Source organism: Melanostigma gelatinosum (assembly GCF_949748355.1).
Source record: "Melanostigma gelatinosum genome assembly, chromosome: 24".
Taxonomy (NCBI): domain Eukaryota; kingdom Metazoa; phylum Chordata; class Actinopteri; order Perciformes; family Zoarcidae; genus Melanostigma; species Melanostigma gelatinosum.
In genome coordinates this window covers 7,145,935-7,171,077 of record NC_136657.1, presented here as the reverse complement: position 1 = coordinate 7,171,077, position 25,143 = coordinate 7,145,935, and the positions used below count along the sequence as shown (strand labels likewise).

The 25,143-nt window shown below is 45.3% G+C and overlaps 4 protein-coding genes across 5 annotated transcripts; 2 read left to right on the top strand and 2 right to left on the bottom strand.

The window, feature by feature from the left end:
- Positions 1-6,232: 6,232 nt before the first annotated feature.
- c1ql2 (complement component 1, q subcomponent-like 2) lies at positions 6,233-7,626 on the bottom strand (the record flags this gene model as incomplete). The annotated part of the gene is made up of 2 exons (XM_079296768.1): positions 7,015-7,626; positions 6,233-6,412 (listed from the first exon to the last, which is right to left on the bottom strand). The coding sequence occupies exons 1-2, from the start codon at positions 7,606-7,608 to the stop codon at positions 6,233-6,235; spliced, it is 774 nt and encodes a 257-aa protein (XP_079152894.1). The 5' UTR covers positions 7,609-7,626.
- A 5,088-nt stretch (positions 7,627-12,714) lies between these two features.
- Positions 12,715-16,803, top strand: steap3 (STEAP family member 3, metalloreductase). Of its 2 annotated transcripts, none has more exons than XM_079296211.1 (6): positions 12,715-12,804; positions 13,474-13,716; positions 14,171-14,437; positions 14,520-15,044; positions 15,154-15,315; positions 16,510-16,803. In XM_079296211.1, the coding sequence occupies exons 2-6, from the start codon at positions 13,489-13,491 to the stop codon at positions 16,795-16,797; spliced, it is 1,470 nt and encodes a 489-aa protein (XP_079152337.1). In that variant the 5' UTR covers positions 12,715-12,804; positions 13,474-13,488; the 3' UTR covers positions 16,798-16,803. The 2 variants fall into 2 exon arrangements, with proteins under 2 accessions (XP_079152337.1, XP_079152338.1); XM_079296212.1 differs by having other exon boundaries at positions 12,750-12,835.
- Positions 16,804-18,428: 1,625 nt separating this feature from the next.
- LOC306797042 (acyl-CoA-binding protein-like) lies at positions 18,429-20,878 on the top strand. Its single transcript, XM_079296213.1, has 4 exons — positions 18,429-18,521; positions 18,803-18,920; positions 19,700-19,762; positions 19,861-20,878. The coding sequence occupies exons 1-4, from the start codon at positions 18,516-18,518 to the stop codon at positions 19,944-19,946; spliced, it is 273 nt and encodes a 90-aa protein (XP_079152339.1). The 5' UTR covers positions 18,429-18,515; the 3' UTR covers positions 19,947-20,878.
- Positions 20,879-20,985: 107 nt separating this feature from the next.
- Positions 20,986-24,807, bottom strand: sctr (secretin receptor; the record flags this gene model as incomplete). Its single annotated transcript, XM_079296480.1, has 13 exons — positions 20,986-21,171; positions 21,270-21,311; positions 21,393-21,531; positions 21,783-21,874; positions 22,169-22,238; positions 22,344-22,404; positions 22,496-22,649; positions 22,732-22,864; positions 22,951-23,060; positions 23,634-23,740; positions 24,089-24,202; positions 24,590-24,689; positions 24,766-24,807. The coding sequence occupies 13 exons, from the start codon at positions 24,805-24,807 to the stop codon at positions 20,986-20,988; spliced, it is 1,350 nt and encodes a 449-aa protein (XP_079152606.1).
- Between the last annotated feature and the right edge of the window lie 336 nt (positions 24,808-25,143).

Genomic DNA, 25,143 nt, shown 5'->3' with positions numbered 1-25,143 from the left:
TCACAAATGACGGATTACGTGACACGGGGGATTGTGGAAGAAAAAAACCTCCTCAGAGATGCTGTGATAAATTAATGACATCTCGGATAAGTCGCTGTCAGATTTGAAAGCAGACAGGTGAGAGACGTTGTGCGCGGTTTGAGAAATCTGAGGGAAATAAAGCCATCTGAATGAAGACGAAAGAAATATGTAATCTCAAATTAGTGCCCAAACCCTGGGCTTTGATTCTGTTTCTTAATAGGAAGCAAAATAGTCTAACAGAAAGACCAAAGAAGAGCTTTAATAATAAGTTAAAATGAGGTGGAACTTTTTTTAAAGGCTCTAAAACTCTCATGACAAGCCGAGGGAGGAGGCAGGACATAAATAATGGTGATAAAAATGTGCGAGAGGGGATGAGGAGACGGCAGCCGGCAGGGAGTGGTGGATGATGGTTGATGGGATAAGAGGAGTGTGTGTGTGTGTGTGTGTGATTGATCTCCGCGTAGGCTCTTTTAGCCTCTCATTATGGCCCCGGCTCAGAGAACAAGACAGGGATGTGTTTCTGGCAGTTATGCCATTTTCCTGCCTGGCTGCAAATCATCTGTGTGAATGTGTGCGAGCTCTTGTATTTCTGGCTATTATAAGACCAAATGTCCTCAGAGAGATATACCGTAAATGTAATTGCCTGAGTTGAAAAACATTCAAGATGACATTTTGCGTAAGGTAGAAAATATAGTTTAGAGCAGCCGAAAGGTTAAAGGTGTTGTAAGGCAAAGGAAAAGTTTGACATTTTCGAAAATTAGCTGATTGGTTTGTTGAGAGTTAGACGAGAAAATTGATACCACACTCATAGCTTTATGCTAGTTATGAAGCTAGCACCATTAGCTTAGCTTAGCATAAGGACTGCAAGCAGGGCGAGACTGGCTTTTGTCGTTTTTACATTTCTGTTTGTGTACGGATTAAACAAACGAGATGTCACATGTTAGTGAGCTTTGGAGACGCTGGACAGAGGCAGGCTAGCTGTTTCCAGTCTTAATGCTAAGCTAACCAAACCATCTCCTGACTCTAGCTTCATATTTCCTGATCGATAATAGAGGGGCACGTCTCACGATAAAACACTTTAATTTCGTAAAAATAAAAATAAAGAAAACTTTGACTTTAGACAAAGCCAGGCTAACGGTTTCCCTCTGCTTTATGCTAAGCTAAGTTAACCATCTCCTGGCTTTAGCTTCATATTTAGATACAGTTATAAGAGTGCAAATAACAGTATTTCCCAACATGTTAATCTATTCCTTTACAATTAGAGAGCAATTTATTTCCATAAGCACATTCACATACAGTAGGTGCAACGCTGTTTTCCACCAGTTGGTGTGTATGCACTGTAATACAGAAACCAACACAAGTTTAAATTTCAGTCTTCACAACAATAAGTTTGAAACACGACATATATCCACATTTGCAGGCAAAACAAGAGATTTTCTTTTGCATAGAAATTGAGTTAAATTGATTGATTATAACAGTTGTCTCATCATAGCTCTCACAACGCTGTTAAAGTGACTCAAAGAGCAGCTTTAAATCAATGAAAATCACCGTTTACTAGCTGCCACTGCAGCCTTTTAAGCTTTATGTCCTTTCAGCGGCAACAGTAATCTGTGGCACTATAGATGACGATTCAGCGCATCATAATGACTCTGAGGTGTGCGGCGTTTGACAGAAGGTATATTCATGAGCCTGGAAGCTTGTCGTCTTTGAAAAAGCACCCACAACATTGTATTATTTGCCAAATAAGCTTAACCCCGAGTTTAAACCCTCAAGGAGTGATTTGTCTTCTTTTTGTTATTTTATTTACTTCCATGAGAGGACTTTTATTTATTTTTTTATCCCCTTCACTGTTCACTGGGTCCTTCTCTTTCGCTCTCTTTCGCTCCGTTTCCCAAGTCTTCCCCCTTGCTTGGCCGATTTAACCACAGAAGAGATGTCATCTTCGAAGTGCAGTCATTATCCGACACATGAATCCGGGGTAATACTGGGAATTTATTCCACACTAAAATATACACGAGTGTCTCTGTTTTTGCTGCGTATTGTTTATGTTCGGGACAACTCGTTTTATTTCTCATCTTGTGTGGATATCTTACACTGGCATGGCAATGATTTAGCAATTTATTTTAGAATATATTGAATAATATTGGTGTAGTATATTACAAAACATATTGTCATCATCTAGTATACCATAAAGTATATTAGTTAATGAGCTAAATGTACTTAAAGTATTGAAAGAAAACATATTCATCGTGGCCTTCCGTCAACGCCGGCCATTTTGAATTTAGTGCAGGTTTTTTCCCCAAACTTTTTCCTCCTTGAGGCTTTATCGGATCCCTTTGAAATGTGGTTGGTTCGGCTAATGTGGCACTAAATTGCGACGGAATAGTCCAACGATGTAACGGATCCACCTCAAATTCGGTCAGCAGAACCTCAAGACTTTCACGGTGCTAAATTGCGAAGCTTTTGGGTTTTCTTGGAACGACGTGGGAAGTTTGCTTGTTTCGCCATAACACAGGACGCTGTTGTAACTTGACTTTACGTGTTCCAATCCGCCCCAAATTGCACATAATGGACAATCTACTAACTCTATACAGTAAAAAGAAATACTTTATAATAATTTATCAAATACAGCTTCATCTCGCAGGCTGCATCTTTAATGCACCACCTCTCCAGCTTTCCCTCCTTTCTTTCATGTTCCGGTGAGGATTCCAGCCGTGTGGTTTGCGAGCGCGCCACCTTGGATAAGACTCGCACAACAAACAAAAGAGGAAGATAAGCGGGAGGTTTTCAGGTGTCAGATCCCGGCTCTCACCCTCTCCACGGGTCCCTTCAGACGTCCCTCTTTTACAGCTTTTTTTGTTTGTTTTTTGCTCATGCACACTTTTTGCATTTGCATCTCAGGCACGAGCGTTACTCGCGGAGCAATCAGGCCGGGGATGAAATCGGCGCGGTGACAGAATGAGGAGAGGTTTTTTAAAAATGTCCCCGATGATTGGCGGCTCCTCGGCTGCAATTTTTCACGTCGATTGGCAATCAGGCCCTGAAATCAACGGAGGCCGGCTGCTCTTAACTGCTGGTGTGTTTTGGCTTCATTAGATCAGACTCTTTAGTCACAGGGTTTCAATTAAAAAGACTCATAGTCTACTGAACGAAAGTGGCATGTACAACACAAAACCCGTGGCGACACATGCTTTCATGCCTCCAGCATGATGCCTGTTGCTCAGCTGCCTGTCAAGATGCATTCCCCTGAACACAATGTGTGTGTGTGTGTGCGTCCTACTTATCTCATCCATCAGAGAATTTCACTACTCCGTCTGTCAGTCAGCGATCCCTCACTGTCACCCAGACATGGCGGGGATGGATGATCATCTATCGTGTTTTATATATATATATATATATATGTGTGTGTGTGTGCGTGCGTGTGTGTGCGTGATCATCCATTTGGCAGGCGGGTGACACGCACTGCCGTTGATGTCTCAGTTGGTGTCAGCAGCTCCACTTTTCATCTTAAACGTGTCTGCAGTGGAGGCTGAGAGCCTCATGCTTTGATCTTTAAACACTTTGAGAGGCCTCTGCATGGTGACGTCATCGCCACTGCCCCCCCCCCCCCAAAAAAAGTGTAAAGAGTGATCTTCAAAGAATGTCGAGTCTTGGTCATCTTTGAACGATGACCATCTTTTGCTCCTGTTTTGTGTCACAACTTTAACCCTTTCACATTGTATTTTCACTTGATGAAAGTTAATTGGAACATCACCTAAAATGATCTTATTCAGCGTTTGCTTGCACTTAGCTCCACCCTCTCAACCTCTGGTTGCACAACAAGAAGACGACGGACAAAAACAAGATGGCGACGAGGCTGCACAAACGGCAGTCTATAAACCGAAGGGGTAACGTCACGCTGACTTTGCCCAGTTCTTATAAAACAGTCTATGCCCCCCCCCCTGAATACTATATACTTTTTCAGAGTTATGATTGAGAGGATACTTTTTTTGTTGAGACAAAGAAATCCTGCATAGTATACCTAAAAATTCCAGTACATGTCCGCTGTATTCCCCATAAATGCGTCTCTTTGTCTCATACTCACTCTGAACTCGCCACCTCCGTTGTAGAGAATGGAGAAACTGCAAACTGTACCATTTTTGTCAAAAAACTAAACAAACGGTGGGGACGTCTATCCACCTCTTTTTGTTTTTGATTGCTCCAGAAGAACAGAGTCCCCTCTGAGGAGGACGGAGCCAGTTTGTAGAGCAAAATAAGCCAACACCTTAATAGAGGTTTATCTAACCAGGCAGGCTAATATTTGTTTTCCATGATTTACATTTAAATTGACAGAGCTGGTGTATAAACAGCTGTTTTGTGTGTGTGTTCCTGAGGGGGGATGGGATAAAATCAAACACAGAACAGCCATCATCTTAATGAAGGCTTACAGTCATGTTTGAGTCCGGTAAAGCATTTTGCAAATCTCAATACAAGTTAATCAGAAGTGAAACAAAGGAGCCGGCAGCCACCGGCCTTTCATGTCTGAGGCGATCTGAAGAGACGCATGTTATTTATGTTTCCTCCTGCTGAGGACTCACCCAGACAGCCTCTTGCTAAAAGTCTGCTCTCTGTTGCCACTAAGCTGTCCTTCAAAATAAGAGCATTAGAGTTCCAGAAGCTCAGAGATGCATGTTAAAAACATATAAAGGAGTCTGACACAGCTCCTCTCCTCGTACTAATTTAGCACAAGGGTTGCATGTAACTATTATTTTCCTTATCCAAAAGTCTGCTGGCTGTTTTTTCGATTAATGTATTTCATATTTGGTAGAAGAAATGTGAAAATCATGCCCCTCACATTATCTCAGAGCCCAAGGTGACACATTTCATTTGCTGGTTTTGGTTCGACCAACAGCCCAAAACACAAAGATATCCTGTTTACTTTGCAATACGACAAAGAGAAGTGGCATCATTATTTATTATCAAAACAGTTGCAGATTAATTCATTAAATATATGGCGCTGACATTGAATCAAACACGAAACACTTGGATTATTTTGGTCATACATGTTCACACGAAGCCAACTGTTTGTCAAACAATATTTATTTGATTCGATATCGATGCAAGACATCCATTTGTATCTTTCACGTTGTGGTTACTGGGTTATTTAGTGAAACACCGAACACGGCTCGAAGCGCCACGATGTCTGCTCGCCGAGGCCGTCGGGGAGGCCTAGTATTTTCGTAACCATTTGAAGGCCTGGTCGCACCAGAAAGAGGCACACCTGCGCAAAATATTTGGTTGTCGAAGCTTGATGACGTGAGCTACTGTAGCTGGCAAGCTAACGGCTAATATGCTAGCCAGCTGAGAACACGCTGGTGCTAGTCAGCCACAGCAGCTTGTATCATACTCTGTAGCTCCCCTGGGGTCAAAGACGATGTCCCGGCCTTCATTTAAGAGCCTTGGCTACAAGCTAGCAAGCTTACCGACTGTCAGTTACAAGCTCGTGAGCTAAGTGGCTAACGGGACGACAAGTTCACTCTTTATTTAAATGACTCCTGTCTCGTAACTACTGCAAAACACGTCCCTTTAGTGAAACAGTGGACGCTACTAAGCTTCCCACATTTTGGATACTTCGGCTCTCCGTTTACCGTCGGGTCTGTGGTGCAAATCTGTGTGAAGTTCAATAAAGTTGAAAAATGTGCATGTCATTTTACCGCAAAAGAATACACTAAGTCGCCATGAAATGTCCTCGTGTTAAAATACTGGTGTGACCGTTCCTAAGTCCAAAACCGCTGACGTTCATTTCATCTCTTGATTTCTTTTTTCCCCTCTTTCTTTCTGTTGCCACTCGAGCCTGAAATATTAGGTGCCATTAATACACTCAGTGAGCAGCCCGCTCTGGGGCTGAGCTCTTCCCCCCCGCCTAAAGTATTTTGGAAATGTGTCAAAGGAACTTAAGAATGATGCCTCCTCAGCTCGGAGCATGCTCGGGGTGATACTGTAGGTCTGCAGTAGAGAGACACGTACTCTGGTGACAGTGGAGCAGGAGAACTCCAGTCAAATCAAACACATGTACAAAAAGGTCTCTTTCGCTAGATGAACAGAACATAACGGTTGCAGATAACAAGCCTGTGTGTCGTGGGACGTGTCTTCAAATCGAGGACAAAACATGTTGGGCTTTTTGATGGGAACAGTTCTCGGTGCTGTATGTGCACCGGCCGGCATGGAGCGTCTAGTCGGGGTACAGGATGAAGCCGGAGAAGGTGCTGTACTTGTTGTTGTTCCCGCCGTGCGCCTTGCCGCCGTCCAGCTTGACGTAGATCTCGTCCCCGGAGTCCAGGTGCAGCACGGCGCTGTTGCTGGCGTAGTCGTAGTTCTGGTCGGCGTCTTGGGCGATGGCGCTGGCCCGTACCTGGGGGAGAGGAGGGGGGAAATGGGACGAGACTTCATGAGTTGACGAGAGAATAGAAAGTTCACGTATGGCAGAGAGGCAAAAAAAAACAGCAGTGGTGCAGCTTTTTAAAAATAGACACTCAAAGGGAATGCTGGGTAAATTAGAGGTTAAAACCACGATAGCTACTCTAGGATAGTAACACATCAAATACATCAAATTTGACTCTGATGCATGTTTGCATTTAATCCCCCTTGCAGCATCTTTAATGCCCAGTGATGATGTGATCATCTGACCCCTCATCCAGCTGCAGCTGTAAACATCTGCCTCATCCAAAAAGGGGGGTTTGCGCACACAAACAGAGCGTGTACACATGCTCGGATATGACCAGAAATATCACTGATGTTACCCTGAAACCATTACTCATGAATAGTAATAATATGCAGCTATAGAAATGGTGTTAATGGGAATAAAAAGATCAAGCCTGGTTTGATGGCGTGCGCTTTTTGAGCGTTAAATTGTGATGACTCTGGAATGTTGTGTTTTAAGAAACGAATTGACTGCTGGTTTCGTCATCATGCCCCCCCCCCCCCCCCCCCCCACCTGGTCATCGACATTCTCACCTGTCCGTTTTTGCACAGGTCAGCCCACATGCTGGTCCCGTCCCCTCCCCGCATCAACACATGGTAGGTGAAGAAATAGATCCCGGACACATGGCAGGTGAACTTCCCGGTGCTCGCGTCGTAGTGGTTCCCCAAGTTTGTGATCACGTCGTCAAACTTCAGCACCTCATATCCCTCGTGCGGGTTCTTCAGGCCGACGTAGAACGCGATCCGGAAACCATTGGCGGAGGAGTTCGCACCGTCCGCCTCGCGGTGTCCGGCGGGTCCGGACACCGCGGGGAAGGCGAGTCGGCCGCCGCCGCGCTGCCCCGGTGGTCCCCTCGGACCCGGGGGTCCTGGCTCTCCCGTTGGGCCCCTGGTGCCGGGTTTGCCCGGTCGCCCCGGCTCCCCGCGGCTCCCTTGCGCCATGGGTGGCAGCGGAGCGACGCCGTTCACGTTCTGGATCACCTCCATGGCGGTGGCGCCCCCCGGTTTCGGGGTGTACGGGTCGCAGACCATCCGACAGGTGCCCATCATCTCGTAGTGGTGCGCGGAGGTCTCGGGGGCGCGGAGCAGCAGCAGCGGGACGGCTACGGCCAGAGCCAGCAGAACCATCGCGACGGCGGTCACCAGGAAGACCAACCACTTGCTCCGCGCGGCTCGCGGACGGAGGGACGACAGGAACCCCGCGGAGCGTCTCTGGGGGGGAATTATGACGGTGGACGGGGGGGGCTTTTTAGGACGACGAAAAACAAATGGAGACCAAGTTGATGAAGTGCGGGTCCCTCTAATTGGCGGCTTCGAGCCCCTTGGGCAGCGGCTGTGACCGGGGAGCGGGTGAGCGCGTCCTGGCTGGATGGATAGGTGCGCGCGGACAGCGGGCGGTCCAGCTGCGGTCCAGCTGTCAAAGTTAGCGAGGAGAAGACCGGAAGATAAGGGGAGGTGGCCTTCAAATTAAAACAGCGGGACGGGTGGTGCTTATGAATAAAGAATAGAAAGACATCAGCCGAGTAATTTAAAGCAGACACACAGGTCTGCTGCTGTTTAATGACACGAGGGCGTTCACTGTCAGCCAGGCGGGTCACAACCAAAGCGGAAGTTCATTTTTAATAAGCATTCATTAAGATGGGAGACTGCACATTGTCTGGGTCATATTTATAATTTGCAGTCAGATGTCAGAAGGCCACTGCCAGCATTTACTCAAGTACTTAAGTACACAGTTAAATGTACTTGTACCTTACTTGAGTATTGCCATTTGCTTTATATTTCTGCTCCACTACAACACAGAGAGAGGTGTTGTACTTAGTACTCCACCGCATGTATTTGACAGCTATAATTAGCAGGCAGACCTTTGTAGGATTAACATTTTTTTTATACAAATGATCAGTTTATTAAAAAATGATGCATTGTGATGCCCAACAGCATGAAGCGGTTTAATGAGCGGCACCTCGACCGTGCATCATTAATAATGATAAGGCTCTAACAGTGACCATGCTGCATAATTCACTATCAGTAATATTTCTGCAATTGATATTTGACTTGAGTATTTCCAGTGTGGTTTATTGCAGTTTTACTTTAGTAGACTTTTGCAGGCTAACTTCCAAATATGAACGTGATTATTAGACTTATAAACATAATTTTTAACACATGTTTTATTTTGTAATGCGCAACAGGAAGTGCTCCGTTTCGTTTCGACGGGCTTGACAAGAGGTACAGCCGGTGCGTAAAGTTTAAGTACGCGCAGTTGTTGTTCAAGATTGCACAAATGATGTATTCAGCAGAAGAACACCCACATATTTACATGCGGAATAAACATCTCGATAATACTCTACTTGAACGTATCACTCCATGCATATATACAAAATGCCTTAAAATGCCAAACAATTGCATATATATTTTCACAAGTCTCAATGGGGATGGTTTGGAATACATTAGCGGTCAAATATTACCATACAATTTATTCACCCATTCCCCTTTTGGAAACAGATCCAGAAAATCTTCAGTTGCAAGATTAAGGATTTGGATTTATGTCAAACCCTTCCACACATAAGTCAGTGTTCAAAATGTATTTATATTATTAATCTTTTTGGGGAATCCATTATATTCCATCTATAATAGACCCCCCCCCCCCAAATCAACACAGAAATGAATGAAATATTTCATTCATTCATTCATCCTCATTCATAAAGCAAGTTTAAACTTGTGATGGCAGCAAGTAAATACATCCAAATATTTGACTCAGACCACCAGGGGTCAGAGCCTATGGCTGAGGGCAGGTTCACTGATGTGGTGACAACGTGAAATGGCCAACTGCATTGGTCACTTCACACACTCACGCATTTAGACAGAGAGAGAGAGGGGGGGGGGGGGGGTAGCAGATAATATATACAGGAAATGGAGCGGAGATGTCTGACGGCTGTCCACACCTTCAGCTCCGAGCTCCCCAGCTGCAGGGGACGCTTTTGATGTCTTGTTTCGCGAGGTGGAGAGCCACGGGCCTTGAATTTTGATTCTCCGAACAAATTAATATTCCCCCGTGCACAGACAAGCATTACTCTGTTGCATACAGATGTGTTTTAAATACCTCGTTAGCTTCTTTTCTCCCCCCCCAGTGAGGCCGCCATGCACTTGTTCTAACCGCGGCGGTTCATGAGCACATCAGCTGAAGGAAGAGCTCCACCGGGACCGTTTCCACGAGTGAAATTAAATAACGCGTGGGGGCAGCCTCGTGATTCGGATCCGCTCCGAAACCAAAAGGGCTCTTCCTTGACCCATGCTACACCCTTCCACCAGGTTTCGTGAAAATCGGATGGAAACGACCTCCCTGGCGGAGGTGATTAGACTATCAGCGATGCCTGTCATTGGTTGTTTCCAAAGAGCGCAAGCTTTTGAGACACTCAGTGACGAGAGCATTTGCGAATTGAAAATAAAAGCATCTATTGATTTTGTCCCTGGAGCTCAATCACCCCTTTCCCCCGACCCCACCCACTTGAAGGACCTGAAATACTCCAAAAGTGCGGGTTGGGAACTAAGCACCTGGAATTGGAGCACAGGCCCCACATCCACAGCAGAGGCTTTAGAGCTCAAGGCGATGTTGGGAAATCTTCAGGGGCCGGAGACAAGGCTTAGCTGAAGCCCCACACTCACACTGCAGAACCCCCCATCACCCCGTACCCCCTAAGCAATTTTCAACCTGTGCTCAGCTCAGCTTTGACTCCACTGAACTTTGTCTCCAGCCGAGCTGATCATGTCTGAAGGTGAAAATCACCGGGGGGGGGGGGGTCAAATCTGAGGACAGCCCCGGCGAAGCTGGAAATTTATTTCGAATTTCCATCCACAGCGGACAGCGATGGCCATCCGCGGAAAAAACAAACGAGCGCAGAGGGGCACGCGGAATTCGGCAGTATGCGAGTGCAGGAGTGACCTTTACTCGGGGTTAGTACAGTGAACTGTATCTTTAGGCCGTGGTGAGCCACCGCACGACACGCTGTCCACACTGTGTGCTGCAGCTGCTGAGATCAAGCCACCCCGCGGCGCTTCCATACGTCTAATCCAAGCCGCATGTCAGCGGACTGCTGTGTCACAAGTGAGACAAGTGACTCAGTCCATCATCAGCTGCCTTTGGACTTTAAACTGTATCCATTCAGGTAAACGCGACAGACAACACCAGGTGGATGGAGTATTCAGACCCTTTACTTCAGTAAAAGTATATACCACAATAATAATATCGAATACAATGTTACATGTAAAAGTCCAGCATTCAAAATTAAACAAACCCCTGTTTTTGTAATTGGTCGTGGCGGAGTCCACCATTCCCGTGCTGGATTCACTTGAATCACGATGATTGTTTTTGCGTGATGAATTAACTTGGGAAACTTTTAACCGAGCCACAACGATGCAGCGGTGAGAACCTGCAGCATCAGCTCCTGTCTCAACATGTGTCCCTAATCCCAGATGAAGCACTGAAGACACCCCCGCCCTTGAAAGCACAGACACAAACGTCTTCCTCCATGTCACACTTTGACATTGAAGCCCTGTCAGACGTGAACATGACTCTACCTGTCCACCTCAGGCTAACTGTCTACGACCGTGCCTTCACTTCTCTCACATATTTCCCATCCGACTTTGTGATCGCCGGGGTAATAATAGTCTATGAACCTTTAAAACAGCATCAAGGAAAGGTTAAGAGACCCTGCTGTGTGCCTCTGCTACTGTTTGTTAGCTTAACATTTTCAGACCCAGATCACCAGGCTTGCCTCAAGGAGAGTATAAATCTGTCCCCACCGGATCAGAATAACCTCAATTGATTTCACTTGTAAGATTAATGGGTTACCGCACCGGGAGACGCCAGTAATCAATACCTATGGATGAAAAAACTCCAAATTAGATACGTATGTCAAGGACTGTGACCTTAAAGGTGCAACATCCCAGATTGGGAGCATTTCTGTTGCCTCTCAACATGGTGGCGGCGAGCCGGTGCCTAGCAGCTAACGGTGCAAACTACGGTGAACGTGCTTACCCTACAAATGAAATAGGAGTAGAACAGATATTTAACTGTGACTAGCACCAAAGAAAATGGCAATTGTTGTTAGTTGTTATGGTGACGACCACACCGCAAAGTGTTGCAGACTTATCTGGCTAGTTATAGGTAGCTAGCTTGCCGTCATTTTCTGCCACCAGTGAAGCATGGCGGGATTAGCAAGCTAACCAGCTAGCCAGCCGCCCACCCGTTAGCCAGCTGTCTTGCTAATTCCACGATTCCTAAATGCTACACGGGTTACAGACAGTGAGCTGAACAAAGATGTCACTCGGGGCGCGACAGCAATGTGCTCGTCTATGCTTTTCATGCTGTGTGGGTAAAGCATTAAGTTGTTAAATTGTACTCATTTAACGCTACTTTAGCTCTCGACGCTTCGTAGCGGTACACCCAAAAATGGCGATCGCTCTGAGAGTGACTTCATTCTCTGCTCGGGTTTGACATAACTATATATCTTTACAAAGCAAATATTTGTTTGCTGCTATATTAATGTTCAGAATGTGAAATACAGCTCCTTTAAGCGTTGTAAACAAACACGAGGCCATGGCCGAGAGAGAGAGGGTGGCATGCAGGCACTGTGTGTGTGTGTGTGTGTGTGCGTGCGTGTGTGTGTTTGTGTGTGGTGACACTGATGCAGTGCTGCGAGCCAGAGGGGTTCAACCTTTTGCAAGTGGCAAAGGCAGACATGATGAAGTCATGTTGACAGCGCATGGCCCACGGCCGGACATCTTTTTTACGCACGTTTGCTTTTTTTTCCCGTTCTAATCCCACGGCCTGTTTATCAAACACACCGACAGCAGCAGATGGAGTCCAGTGAGCAACTGCTATTAAAAGTCTGTGTCTAATGAGACAATAACAAAACATGATGACACTTTAATTATTTTATTTAGCATCTTAGTTTAGCGTGTTTAGCGAGGATTATCACTGAACGCAAAGTACGGAAAGTTAATTAAGAATAAATGTTTACAAACCAAAGTATTGGACACATTTTTCTTTATTTCTTCATACGTTTTTATTTGTTGTAAAGCAATTTATAACCACTGTTTTGATTATTTTGATGTCTTATAAATGAAGTTTTTATATAATGTACAATACACTCCTGGATCATATTCATTGTATTTGCTCTCGCGCTCTCTTATCTTCTGCACACACGTGGAGGCGTGGCCGCGGCGGGGCGGGGCTTTGGCATGCGCGTCACGTTATCAGGAAGAAACGTTCACAGAGGAGCAGCGGGCTGAGTAAAGTAGCTACAAAGTAGCGACAAATATCGCCTTGTAAGTTCTAACAGAAGCTAAATTGTGTTGGGTAAGCTATCGCTTTCATCCAAATGTCCGTGTGTGTTTACCTGCGTCGTCCTGTGTGTTGAGGAGAGGAACTTTATTCGGAGGGAAAGTTTCCACGAGTTGAGTCAAGATAGGTTTTCAGTTAGTTCAGTTTCAGTTTCAGATACTAGGCGTTTCAGTGTGGATTTATTGCAATTAAGTGTTTTGTCGCTCGTGGGTCGGCTCTAATCAATCATGCAACAGTACTTGAAACTGTTTCTGAAGAGTCGTTGTTTTCGGCTCATGACAGGATGATTTAGAGAAGCTGCACTGATAGAAAACAAAGTACTGATTTGTACTATCTCCAGTGCTAACGTAAGTACCGCACGTTGAGGGTGTAATTGCTTTTAAACAGTGCAGTTCGGAAGGAAGACTGGCAGAATAAATCGTAGTGGTTATTATATTAATATTATGGCATCCAGGTTCCTGCGCCAGCTGGATAGACTCACTGTAGAGTTACTGTCCTCAGAATGTGTAATATATTTTATTTTAAGTGTGTTATTACTTACAAAAGCAAGCCTCTGAGGTCTACCAAACAATAACAAGCGAATTTCCTAAAGGATTTTAGGAACCAGTTGAGGTAATTATGGGTGCATATGAACAAACGTCCTGTCTCTGCAGATTCACGAGTGCATAATGCCTGATGAGATGGCGCGGCCTTTAATCCGAGGCAGAGGTGAAGGAGGAGGCTCCCGGCACCTCGAGGCCTCCACGTCTGAACCCGGCACCCCGGTTGTCGGCATTCTTGGCACGGGCGACTTCTCCCGCTCACTGGCCAGTCGGCTGGTGGCCTCCGGCTACCACGTGGTGGTGGGCAGTCGCAACCCCAAGCGCTCTGCGGCTCTGTTCCCCGACAAGGCCGAGGTGACAGCGCTGACACTCGCATTCACACTCGCCGCGTAATTGGTGTTTTGGTTCCTCTCCCTATGGTGATGATTATATATTTACTGTCTTTACCCATGAGGCATGATAACTGTTATTATCCTGAATAGATACGCATCTATTGTAGTAGAGAACAAAGCAGTTCATCGAACATGGTTTTTTTTAAAGTTTCCTCTTTATATCGTCACACTGTCCGTTGACACGACTGTCATGTTTGTGTGCTAATGTGAATCGAGAGCCAGGAGACGCTTAGCTTAGCATTAAGCCTGAAGCAGAGGGAAACAGCTATACCATACTGTACGATGTCATACTGTAAAGTGTTCCAATGAGGATGCATGTTAGAATGTACACAACTTGCCAATAATATATTCTTTTGCTCATCATTTAGTTGATCACATGATACTATGACGTTCCTGTGATTGTGTACTTCCTCCAGGTGATGTCCCAGATGGAGGCAGCCAGCCAGGCAGACCTGGTGTTCGTCGCGGTGTTCCCCGAGCACCACTCCACGCTGGTGGAACTGAAGCCCACGCTAGCCGGAAAGACGCTGGTGGATGTCAGCAATGGTTTGACAATCAACCGGGACGGGCCTTCGAACGCCGAGCAGCTGGCCGAGCTGTTCCCGGAGAGTTCTGTGGTCAAAGGGTTCAACACCATATCGGCCTGGATGCTCCAGGTGGGACCTCAGGATGGAAGCAGGCAGGTAGGATACATCCGCTGTCCCTTGTGGTTCCGATTTTTTTTTTAAAGAAAAAAGAAAACCCGACATCATCTTCTCTCACCAGATCTTCCTGTGCGGCAACAATAGCAAGACCAAGAGCTCGGTGATGCAGCTCTGTCGCAGAATGGGCTTCGTCCCCGTCGATATGGGCCTCCTCTCCGTCTCCCTGGAGATCGAAAACCTCCCCCTCTACCTCTTCCCCTCCTGGCGCGTCCCCGTCTTCTGCACCCTGTCCCTGTTTGCCTTCTTCTACGTGTACAACTTCCTCCGCGACGTCCTGCAGCCCTACGTCACGGCGGGCAAGAGCGTCTTCTACAAAATGCCCGTCGAGACCGTCAACGTCACCCTCCCCGCCGTGGCCCTGGTGATGCTGTCGCTGGTCTACCTGCCCGGGTTGTGCGCCGCTCTCCTCCAGCTGTGGTGGGGCACCAAGTACAACCGCTTCCCCAGTTTGCTGGACCGGTGGCTGAACAGCAGGAAGCAGCTGGGGCTGTGCAGCTTCTGGTGCGCGGCGCTGCACGCCATCTACAGCCTGTGTCTCCCGATGAGGAAGTCCGCCCGCTTCAAGCTGCTCATCGCTGCTCAACAGGTGAGGGGAAGACGCAGACCCCGGTTGACGCTCCATACATAATGTGTACGCTAAATACCCCCACCCTGGAGACGATGAGGGTTGAGTTTTTTTACTGTGTGACGTCCAGGTGAAGGCGGGCGACGACGTGTGGGTGGACGCGGCCGTGTGGAGGGTGGAGCTGTACCTGTCAGCGGGCATCATGGCCCTCGGACTGCTCTCCTTGCTGGCTGTCACCTCGCTGCCCTCGGTGGCCAACACCGTCAACTGGAGGGAGTTCAGCTTCATACAGGTACCCACACACACACACACACAGTGATAGTTATAGTTACGTAAAGAAGTGTAGAATCTAATATCTCCCCCCTCCCCGAGTGCCCCTTTTCCTATAAATATATACCGGCACAAGGCTGGGTTTCTATTCTTCTTGGAGGCAGCAGGGTAAAAGTCAGATGGGATTAATACAGACAGACGGCCAAAGACTGCCAGCTGTGACACTTGACACATAAACATACAGGCTCGGGCATCGCGCTGATGCGGTGACAGATGAACACCACGTCTCCTCCATGCGAACACTGCGTCTGCTCCTGCAGCTGCCCCAGATTCGCCGTTGAACTCGGACTGTGACAAAGCCATCAGGAGTGTCGTGACTCACGCACTTCCTCCTTCTCCGCTGCTCCCTAAACCCCCCCCCCCTCCCTCGCAGCCTCCGTTCCTCCAGCGCTCGCGGCCCTTCGGTGGTCTCCTTTTCATCTTTCACTTCGGCTAATCCGGCGGCCGTCAGATTAGCCGTGTGCCATCTAGATGCAGAGAGCAGGACAGCGTGTTCGTTCTCTGTCGTGCCCGTGTGCATGTTTGTGTCGTGTGTTCGAGCATCAGTCTCACACACGATTTACCGACTACACACTAAGAATCTGCCTGAGCCCCTAAAAGCACACAGGTCTGTGATTTGCCTCAAAATGTTTGCTGTGGAAAATAAGTCTATTATTCGAGCACAACTATCCTCCTTTGCAGTTCTCTAGAAACAGAAATGCTTTTTTCTCTTGCCATCAATCTATGTCGATTATTTTTAGTATTTTTTTTTTGCTGCTGTCCCCCTTCCCGTATTTGAAAGCACCGCAATAGAAAAAGTCATCACTCCTGTCAAGTGGAAACATTTATGATCCGCTCTGCCCGGTTAGTGTGTGAACGAGGAAAAGCGAGGCCATTTTCAGCCCCATGGCCTCTACCCGACTCAACCTTGGGAAGTCTTTTTTTAATTAGCGTGCCCTGTAGGTCCATTAAGCAGCAAACTGGTGGGGTTCAGTCAGGTCATGAGTGGTGGGTCAGTGTGCTTATTCGGGCTCTGTAACACAGTGAGCTAATCTAGTGGAATGCGAGGTGAAGACGAGTCACTTTAAGGGGAAATCTCAGATTTGAAACCATGTGTGTCGTATATTTAGCGGACAGGACGATTGTTGTGATGACCTCCCTGTTTCGCCTCCTGCAGTCCACACTGGGTTACTGCGCCTTGTCCACGGCCACCGTCCACACGCTCCTCTACGGCTGGGACCGCGCCTTCGACCCGGCCCAGTACCGCTTCCTGATGCCCCCCACCTTCATGCTGGTCGTGGTTCTTCCCGCCGCGGTCCTGCTGGGCCGCCTGGCCCTCTTGGCCCCCTGCGTGGCCCGGCGGCTCGGGCGGATCCGCCGCGGCTGGGAGAAGAACCGCCGACTCCACTTCGCCCTGCCGCGCGTCGGCTGCCGCAACGGGCTGGAGGAGGTGAGCAACGTGTGAGGATCCAGACCAGAAACGCTCTGTACGTGTGCGCTCATGAATATAAACGGCAGGTCGCACAGGAGATAAATGATTCATACACCGTTGGAACTTATTGAAGGCTCCTCTCTGAGGCCTTTGGAAAGATCTCAGAGACGTGTGAGCGTCTTTTCTACAAATTAGCTGGTAGTTCCTTAGAGATGTTTGACCAGTAGAGCTGTGGTGGTCAACCTTATTGCACTATGCATCGTCACTAACACGTATTTAGTCGGTCCTTATTTACTTTAATTTATTGTTACGTGAACTGATGAGAACCTGGTAAACCAGGTAAAGAACCTGCTGAAGACTTGTAGAATCTTGCAGACGTTCATATTTGAGTCTTTGAAATATGAATGTTTAAAGCTCAGAACATCAGAAGCAGACTTTGCATCGTGTATTCCCGTCAGTTCAGTTTTCTGTTTGCACTTCGAGACTGCCGCAGCCTTCTGTCCGCCGGTCTTCAACTTGTGTTTCATTTTGTTTCGACGTCTTTTTTTTTTTTTTTTCTCTTTTGCGAACGCTTCAAACTGTTCGGGTCTGTGTGGGAATTATTGGGGATGGGGACGGAGGAAAAGCGTAAAGGATTTTAGATGATGTGGCCCAATTTAAACATGTGATGTCCTTCACTGTAATGCGAGTTAAATGCAAAAAAAATGACAAACAATGTATACCTCTTACATTCTGGCCAGTAGCTGCTGAACGCTAAAGAAAACTTTTGTGTGTTAACGTTTGAAGAACGAGATGAATCAGTGTTCCAAAGTATGTCCGACTGCGATCCTTCCTCCTCCTCATCATCAGTGCACAGTCCCTCACTCAGGGGTCGTTTCTAAGCTGGAGTCTCGTGCTGCTTTGCTTCATCTAGTTTAGAGAAGTTGTTACAAAGTTTTCTTTTTTTGAACGTGGTTACTATTTGGTGTTACTAAACTGACCTGCTGATCAGAACACATTTGACCTCTTATCAAACAGTTTCTTACCGTTTTCACTCTGAGCAGGAAAGGCTCGTTCGGTTCTTTGTGAGTTTGTATTCTCCGTTTCGTGTTCTTGCCAAAGATCATTCTCTGTTCCGTGATAAGTAGATGAATCTAAATCAAAATGCTTCTAACCTCAAAGGCATGAATGTAAAGAACTCAAATCTCTAGAACAAAGAATAAAACATTGTTTCTACAGCCGTTCTTTTCCCCCGGTATTTTATTCACGTCTTGAATATTGTGACATAGATTTATTTATTTGTAGATGCTTCATGAGCGAAGTCACGGGCTGAAATAAAACATCTGAATTATTTAAAGATTACAGTGATAAAAAATATTAAGGTAAATCTCATAGCAGCTGACCCAAAGTGCAGATCACTGAACATGTGGATGCTGCCATCATGTGGCTGAGAATCAGATCACACGGCTTTTATATTCTCCAGAACTGAAGGCCTGATTATTGTTGTTTTATTAAAATAATTAAATTGCAGCGCTGCAGGTGTAACCGTAAACCCTGACGTCATGCACTGCTCCCTCATTATTAACTAGAGAATTGTAAAAGTGAGCGTCGGTCAGCCTCCTACTGCCTGTAAAGACGGCGTGGCCTTCAGAAGCCACCTCCCACTCCACTCTGTGACAAAGGACGTCACCGCAGGACGAGTCCGACGAGCACCGGCTGAAAAGTGCGGCAGCAGCAGCAGCAGCGAGGCGTGTGAGTTTCTCTCAGCAGTCATGAATGTAAGTACGATATCTTCTAGTTGTGAGCCTGTTCTAGCGTGTTGCATTGAAGATCTCTGGTACTGTTACGTTGTCCTTTTCTTTACTGATTCACAGGGAGGTTGTTACAGAGCAGGAATAGCTCCGCATAGCTACATGTGTAAAGTCTTGTGTAGATGTAATGAGGCGATAAGTCATTTTAACTAGAAACAAAAATCGTAAGTAAGTCTGGTTTTAGAACAAACATTTCGATCAGTTTCTAGATCTCTGCGTGAGCTCGTGTTTCTCTCTCGTCCTGCCAGGAATCCTTTGAAAGAGCGGTAGAGGAGGTGAAGGTGCTGGACAAAAGACCCGGCTACGGAGTGCTGGGGGAAGTGTATGGTTTATACAAGCAGGCCACGGTTGGCGATGTTAACATAGGTGAGTCTCTGCGGCCCTTTTTGTTGACGTTTCTAACATGGAATCCACATGGAGACACAAAGGAAGGACTCATTCGCTCCGAGTTCTCCAGTTCCTGTGCACAGGATGAGTCCCAGCAGGGTGGGGCGAGGAAGAATCCGGTCCAACAAGTTCTGCGTCTTTCTCTCAACGATCCCAGAACTGATACTGTGACACACACAGACATTTATTTAAAAGGAAAATATGTGAAAACAATAGTATTGAAATGGAAAAAAAACATTTTGTGACTGTGTGCACAAAAAACAGGAAGTATTACTGACGTGTGACGAATATTTACCTTTCCCCCCCGGTACGTTTATTTCGTTACTTAACGGATTGAAATTATAGCTCCAACAGTAAAATGCTGCATTAATACATGCCAGTGATATAATGTGACGACTTTAGACTCCTATCTGGGAATGTTTTCATTCTTCTTATTTAATCCATTGCATTTTCACCTTTTTTATATATTTTTAATTTTTTAAACTTTTATCTCCCAACATTAACATTTAAATACTATTTTAAAGCCTAATTGTTGGAATCCTTTATTTACTTATTATTCATTTGTTTGAAACTAGTACAATTTAAAAAGTAGTAAGAAATAGAATCAGACTATAAAACCCTTCATGTGTACCTTTTTTTGATTGTAGAATGATAAAAGCCTGACATGGGTGCAACTTTTGCTTTACTTTGATGATTAAAACTGAATTTAGTTTCAGTTATTTCAGTGTTTGATGGTTTATTTGCTTTGACGTCCACAGATCGTCCAGGGTTTTTTGACCTCGCAGGACGAGGAAAATGGGACGCATGGAAAGAACGGAAAGGTCCGATTTATAGAACTAAGAAAAGAACAGGATATGGAAATGGATAAAACCGATTTATTGTTTCGTAAAAGCCGACTGATTTGATTTTTAACCGACAGGTCTGTCCAAAGAAGAAGCAATGACCGCCTATATTGACCTGGTGGAGGACCTGAAGAAGAGATTTGGGTTCTCTCAAATGATGTAGCCTTTTCAATGTCACATCTTGTTCTCAGTAGAAACTGAACATTGGACTCTTTGATACTTTATTACTGTGTAAGACATGATTGGGTTTAAATGCCAGACAGCAGTCTGGAGTACTTTCTGGTACTCTAAATTGGTTAAAACCAAAAAAAGCATGTAAAGGAACAGCAACATTTTGTGAAATGACACTGATTTGCTTTCCTGCTGAGCAGGAAAAAAAACAGCTGACCTTCATGCTAAGCTAAGCTAATCGCCCGCTGGCTGTAGCTTCATATTTAGCTTACAGACATTAAAGACGGGTATCGATCTTCTCGTCGAACTCTCAGCAAGAACGTGAAAAGAGGCGTTTCCTAAAATGTCGAACTAATGCTTTTAAGTGCGAATACAATGTACGTTTACGGATAAAACCGGTTTAAATAAAGAGCATCTGTTCACAGGACTGGCTGTCGATAATAACGCCTTTCTTTGGGCCTCAGACTGAACTTGTGTCTGATGTCTTCTAAGAAACAACTTCTGATGCCAAATATCCTACAAGTTAAGAATATATACAATAGAAACCCCTTGAGTTTGAAAGACATTCATGAAAAGATGCTGTTGAGTTGCATTATGGGGATTGTAGGAGTTTTTAAGAGCTTTAACCATACTGGGGACAAAAGGGCAGGATCTATTGGTCTCTACTTAATCAATTTGGACCATTCTTTTTTCTTTTTTTTAAATAATCCGTATCATTCAAGTCCCCAGAACTTCACGGTGCAATACTAAATGAATGCAGTGCCCCTTTAATTAGTTTTTCCCAATTATCTACCTGTTACGTTTGGACATTTACGAATCATTTCCACATTAATCTTGTGACAGTATTCAGTATAATCGCTACAAACAAGTAGTCTAAGCTCTCCAGCTATTTCACATCCTGATGTCGTCAAATAAAAGAAACACACTGGAGATTAGAAAAATACGCATTTGACAGTGTTAAACATTCAAGCTGCAGGTGTGCACTATTTGGCCCTCAGCTAGGATCCATTATGTATCGATGAGGAAATGAGTCACATCTCCACTGTATCCACAGGGAGTCCGCTGGTTGTCGGGCTTCCCGGCGAGCAGGGCAGCAGGGACACCTGTGTGTGGGGGGACCCGCTGTTGCTGATGGAGCCGTGCTGCTGCCGGCGCCGGCTGGGGAGGTGCTGAGACAGCCGCCACCTCCGCCACCTCCTCTGGAACTCCTGCTGCACCTGGAAAACGTGCGCATCGCGTTCAATCCCAAATGTGCTTCACACTTTCACGTTGGAGCTTTCTGTTTTTAGACTCCGACTGGCCGACCGGTTCTTACCTCTCCGTTCATGAAGCAGTAGAGCACGGCGACCACGAAGCCCTGCGGTGGTGGGAAGAGAGAGGTCAGTGAGTGTACGGGCGATCGGACGCTCCATCTCTCTCATGCATGCGACGGATCTACCTGTGTAGAGGACAGAGCGAGCTCGGCGAACGTCCATATCTTAAACACTGAGCTGCTGACTTCAACGGGCAAGAAAACAAACAGGATGTAATGCAGACCGAACAGAGCCACCAGAAAGAATGTGGATTTGATCAGCCTCCTGGTGAAAGAAGAGGGGAGAGTTTTAAACTAACAATAAAAAAAAACAGACTTTCCAGGCATTTATCTATTGTATAGTTCCCTTGTATTTGCATCTCTGTGTACTTTTACTGGGATTAGCAAATAGGAAAAGTCTATCTCATTATTTTATGTAAAATATATTTCCATCACCAAAGACACATATGTAAACCACTACCGGCTTCAAATTTACAAAACAGATATGCCACAGTAGTAGTATTGATCTCGACTCACTTATACTGGCAGAATTCATTCCTCTGTGCATCTTGCATTCGGAGTTTGTTCACCAGTATCCTCAAAATGCCCAAGAAAAAGATGAGATTCATCTGAAATGATTAAAACACCGTTATGGGAAATTTGCTTTCTTGCCAAGAGCTAGACGAGAAGATTGATACCACTCATGCATGCTGAATATGTAGCTAGCGCCAGCAACCGGTTAGCTTAGCATAAAGATTGGAAATGGGGAAACCGCTAAGCTAACCAGCTGCTGGCTTTTACTTCGAACTGAGCACGTGAGTGGTATCAATCATCTCGTCTAACTCTTGGTGAGAACGTGAACACGCGTGTCTCTGAATATGTCAAACAACTTTTAATGATTTAAAGAAAAATAAAGTTTTTACAGATATAGTCAGAAGGACTGGCACTCGAAGTATCCACCAAATCCATTCATGTCTCCTGGTTTCCCAGCAGCTATGGCAATACAAATAAGAAATCATTTTATTGCCATACACTTATCAACAGAGATAATCTCGTAACTGCAAACCATCGAGTGAAACACTTGTTTAACCCTCGTACCCTTCGTCTTCGTAGAAATACTTGGCACATCCCCAGGAGACAATGACAATCAAAGGTAAGCCTGTGGGATGGAAATAGATCTCGGGTCAATCTTAAAAGACAAAGTGGGGATTTGTAAAGAGAGAGGGGCTTGTGTTGACGTGTCTCCCTACCCCAGCTTAGGACGATGTACCAGGCGAGGTGTTTCCTCAGGGAGAAGAAGGAGCGGCTCACCAGGGTGAAGAGGAAGTGACCCTCCGCCAGCAGCCAGCTGTAGTTTGCCAGGATGGAGTAGTTGGAAAACATGAGCGCGGCCTTGCACGCCACCTGCCGCACGGAAAGAGAAGGTGTGTTAATCATGTGGCAGATTAAAAAGGGACGACAAGAAAGAGCGTCCGTCCGTCCACACCGGGTAGTAGTCGCAGTGGTAGAGCTCTTCATCGGAGAACAGCAGAGAGTCTCTGACGAAGATGAAGATGGCTCTCAGGATGAAGGAGACAAACAGCTGGATGTGGATGTGGTTCCTGGTGCAGTGCAGCTTTCTGAAGAGATATTAACAATCCCTGTTTAACCCCTCAGTTTTCAGGGAAGGACCAACCAATGCTTTTCACAAAGAAGTGATTCTCACCTAAACAGGCAGAATATGGTGATGGCGATGGAGAGGGAGATGAGGGAGAGTGTGTACCCGGCCGTGTACATGTTCTTCACGTAGGAGAAGTACATGTGGGCATCTGAGGACTGAAGGAGAGCATCACGTCATCACTAAGACTCAAAGACCGGTCTCAGGGGCGTCTGTGCCAAGTTTATTTCAAGAGTTTGGTAAGAAGTGTTTTGGGCAAATCTAGAATAATTTTTTTTTAATGTATTTTACCAGAATTGAAAAGCGTCTTCAAGACTGTTAGTCGTTTAAATGTAATGTTTTGGGTAAAAAAAGAAAAGGGAAAAAAAGCTAAATAACCTTTCTTGTTGTGTGTAAAGTGTGACAGAAATACACTTTGCTCATGTTTTGCTACAAAAGTATATAAATAAATAAAGTTATACCTACCCTGTAATACTTAAACACTCTACATTTTTAACAGCAGATACTTTAACCGTCTCATGTTGAGCGACACAAGTTAAATTAACTTTAATAAAAGGTTTGCTTTTATACATTTGTGGCAAAAGTAAGTGGTTCTTCTCGGCTATTGGGGATGCGACTCTCTTCCCATTGGCTCGCAGCCATGAGCGCGACTATAAATCATAATTATAGTTATTTCATAGGTTTGTATTGGATAAACTACAGGTACTGTGTGCTTTTTAGATACCACCAACCTCTCCAAGAAAGTGGAGCGTCTCATTGAACGCGTAGCCGCATGCGTCTTCATGTGGGACGAGCGGGTCGGTCCAACCACTGGCAGTGCAGTTGCGGTAAACTTTACCTGCAAAATAGCAAGAAAATCTTGCGTCTGTTATTGTTGTCGGAGTATCATAGGAAAGTATATCTTATGAGGATGTTTGCTTTTCAGCTGGTCACTGGTGTGTTCACACACTTGGATTTATTGCACAGTAAAAAGCTGCAAAACCATTACTTTTTCCTCTCCAGGTGCTTCAACAAACATCTGGTTCTTCAGATAGTTTATCATGAAAGCCATCATCTTCATCTCCCCACATAAACACTCCTGTTTAATGGCTGAATGTTTGGATGGAGACCCACGAGAAGAGAACAATTAACCAGTTCAACGGGGAATAGGTGATGGCTGTCTGTTTGTTCGTGTGTGGTATCTCACCATCCGAGGTGAAAAACTCCGGACACGGCTGAGAGACGGTTTCCCCAAGAGAAGCAGATGGCCAGCAGTTCAGGTCATCCCACATCCCCTTACAGTGCACACTGATGTTGTTTTCTTCATGCGTGGAACATAAATCACAAGTTTTTATTTATTTATTCATTTAATTTGCTCGGATTCCATACAAATGTGGTGATGGAACTTGATGTTTTAGTTGCAGGATAAAACACCACATCTGGATTAATCCTGATCCTTCAGTATAAAATGCCTACTGCCTGATGCAAGTTTTGGATTTCAGGGTGCATTGTGTTATGTGACCACTGGGTGTCACTAAAACATTGCATCAAATTTCTGTAAGGTTAAAAAAAAGCTTAATTCAAAGATTGTATTCATATCAGAGATTTCCTTTTTTTAATGGAAAGCAGCAATCTTGATTTATTCAATATTAAAGTATAATTTAACACAATAGCTGTAAAATACACAATTTAGAAACGGTTAACTCACCTGTAGCTTTGTGTGATTTATAAAGCAGCAGATCTGCCAAGCACTCTTCCTCCTCTCTCACAAGATTAACATGAGGATGACACCCTGATGACGATTTCGCCTGTAAATCAGCAGACAATGATGCACTTGCATCTTAAGACGTGTACATTAAAATAAACATGCATCTATATTCTCACCTGGGGCAACAGTAGCAATCCAATAAGTCCAACTTTTTTCATTGTGTCTGACGGGTTCCTCTTTCCATCAATACAGGCAGCTACAGCCAAACCTCAAGCCGCATATCTGATTAGAATGAAAAGCAGGCATCCTGCCATGCAGCAGATATATGAGGTCTGAAAATCAAACATAGACCTCATCAGAGTGTCGGTAATTATGCACGGTATTCCTCGGGACTGTCTGGTAAGCGCCTGTCAAGGCAGTTATATTAAAATTGAAACTTCCAGTTGTAACTTTCAAAATAACGTCTATTTTCATGTATTGATTGAAAACGGAAATTATATGTAGCAACAGAGGTTTAGTAAATAAATATGTGCATGCATACATTATATCTTTAC

Bases quoted from the DNA above. Each gene is read 5' to 3' on its own strand.
- LOC306797042 (XM_079296213.1), top strand. The intron at 18,921-19,699 runs GTGAGTCTCTGC...TGACGTCCACAG, and splicing joins GGTTGGCGATGTTAACATAG to ATCGTCCAGGGTTTTTTGAC. The intron at 19,763-19,860 runs GTCCGATTTATA...TTTAACCGACAG, and splicing joins CGCATGGAAAGAACGGAAAG to GTCTGTCCAAAGAAGAAGCA.
- steap3 (XM_079296211.1), top strand. From the start codon at position 13,489: ATGCCTGATGAGATGGCGCGGCCTTTAATCCGAGGCAGAGGTGAAGGA. The intron at 15,045-15,153 runs GTGAGGGGAAGA...TGTGACGTCCAG, and splicing joins TGCTCATCGCTGCTCAACAG to GTGAAGGCGGGCGACGACGT. The intron at 15,316-16,509 runs GTACCCACACAC...CGCCTCCTGCAG, and splicing joins GGGAGTTCAGCTTCATACAG to TCCACACTGGGTTACTGCGC.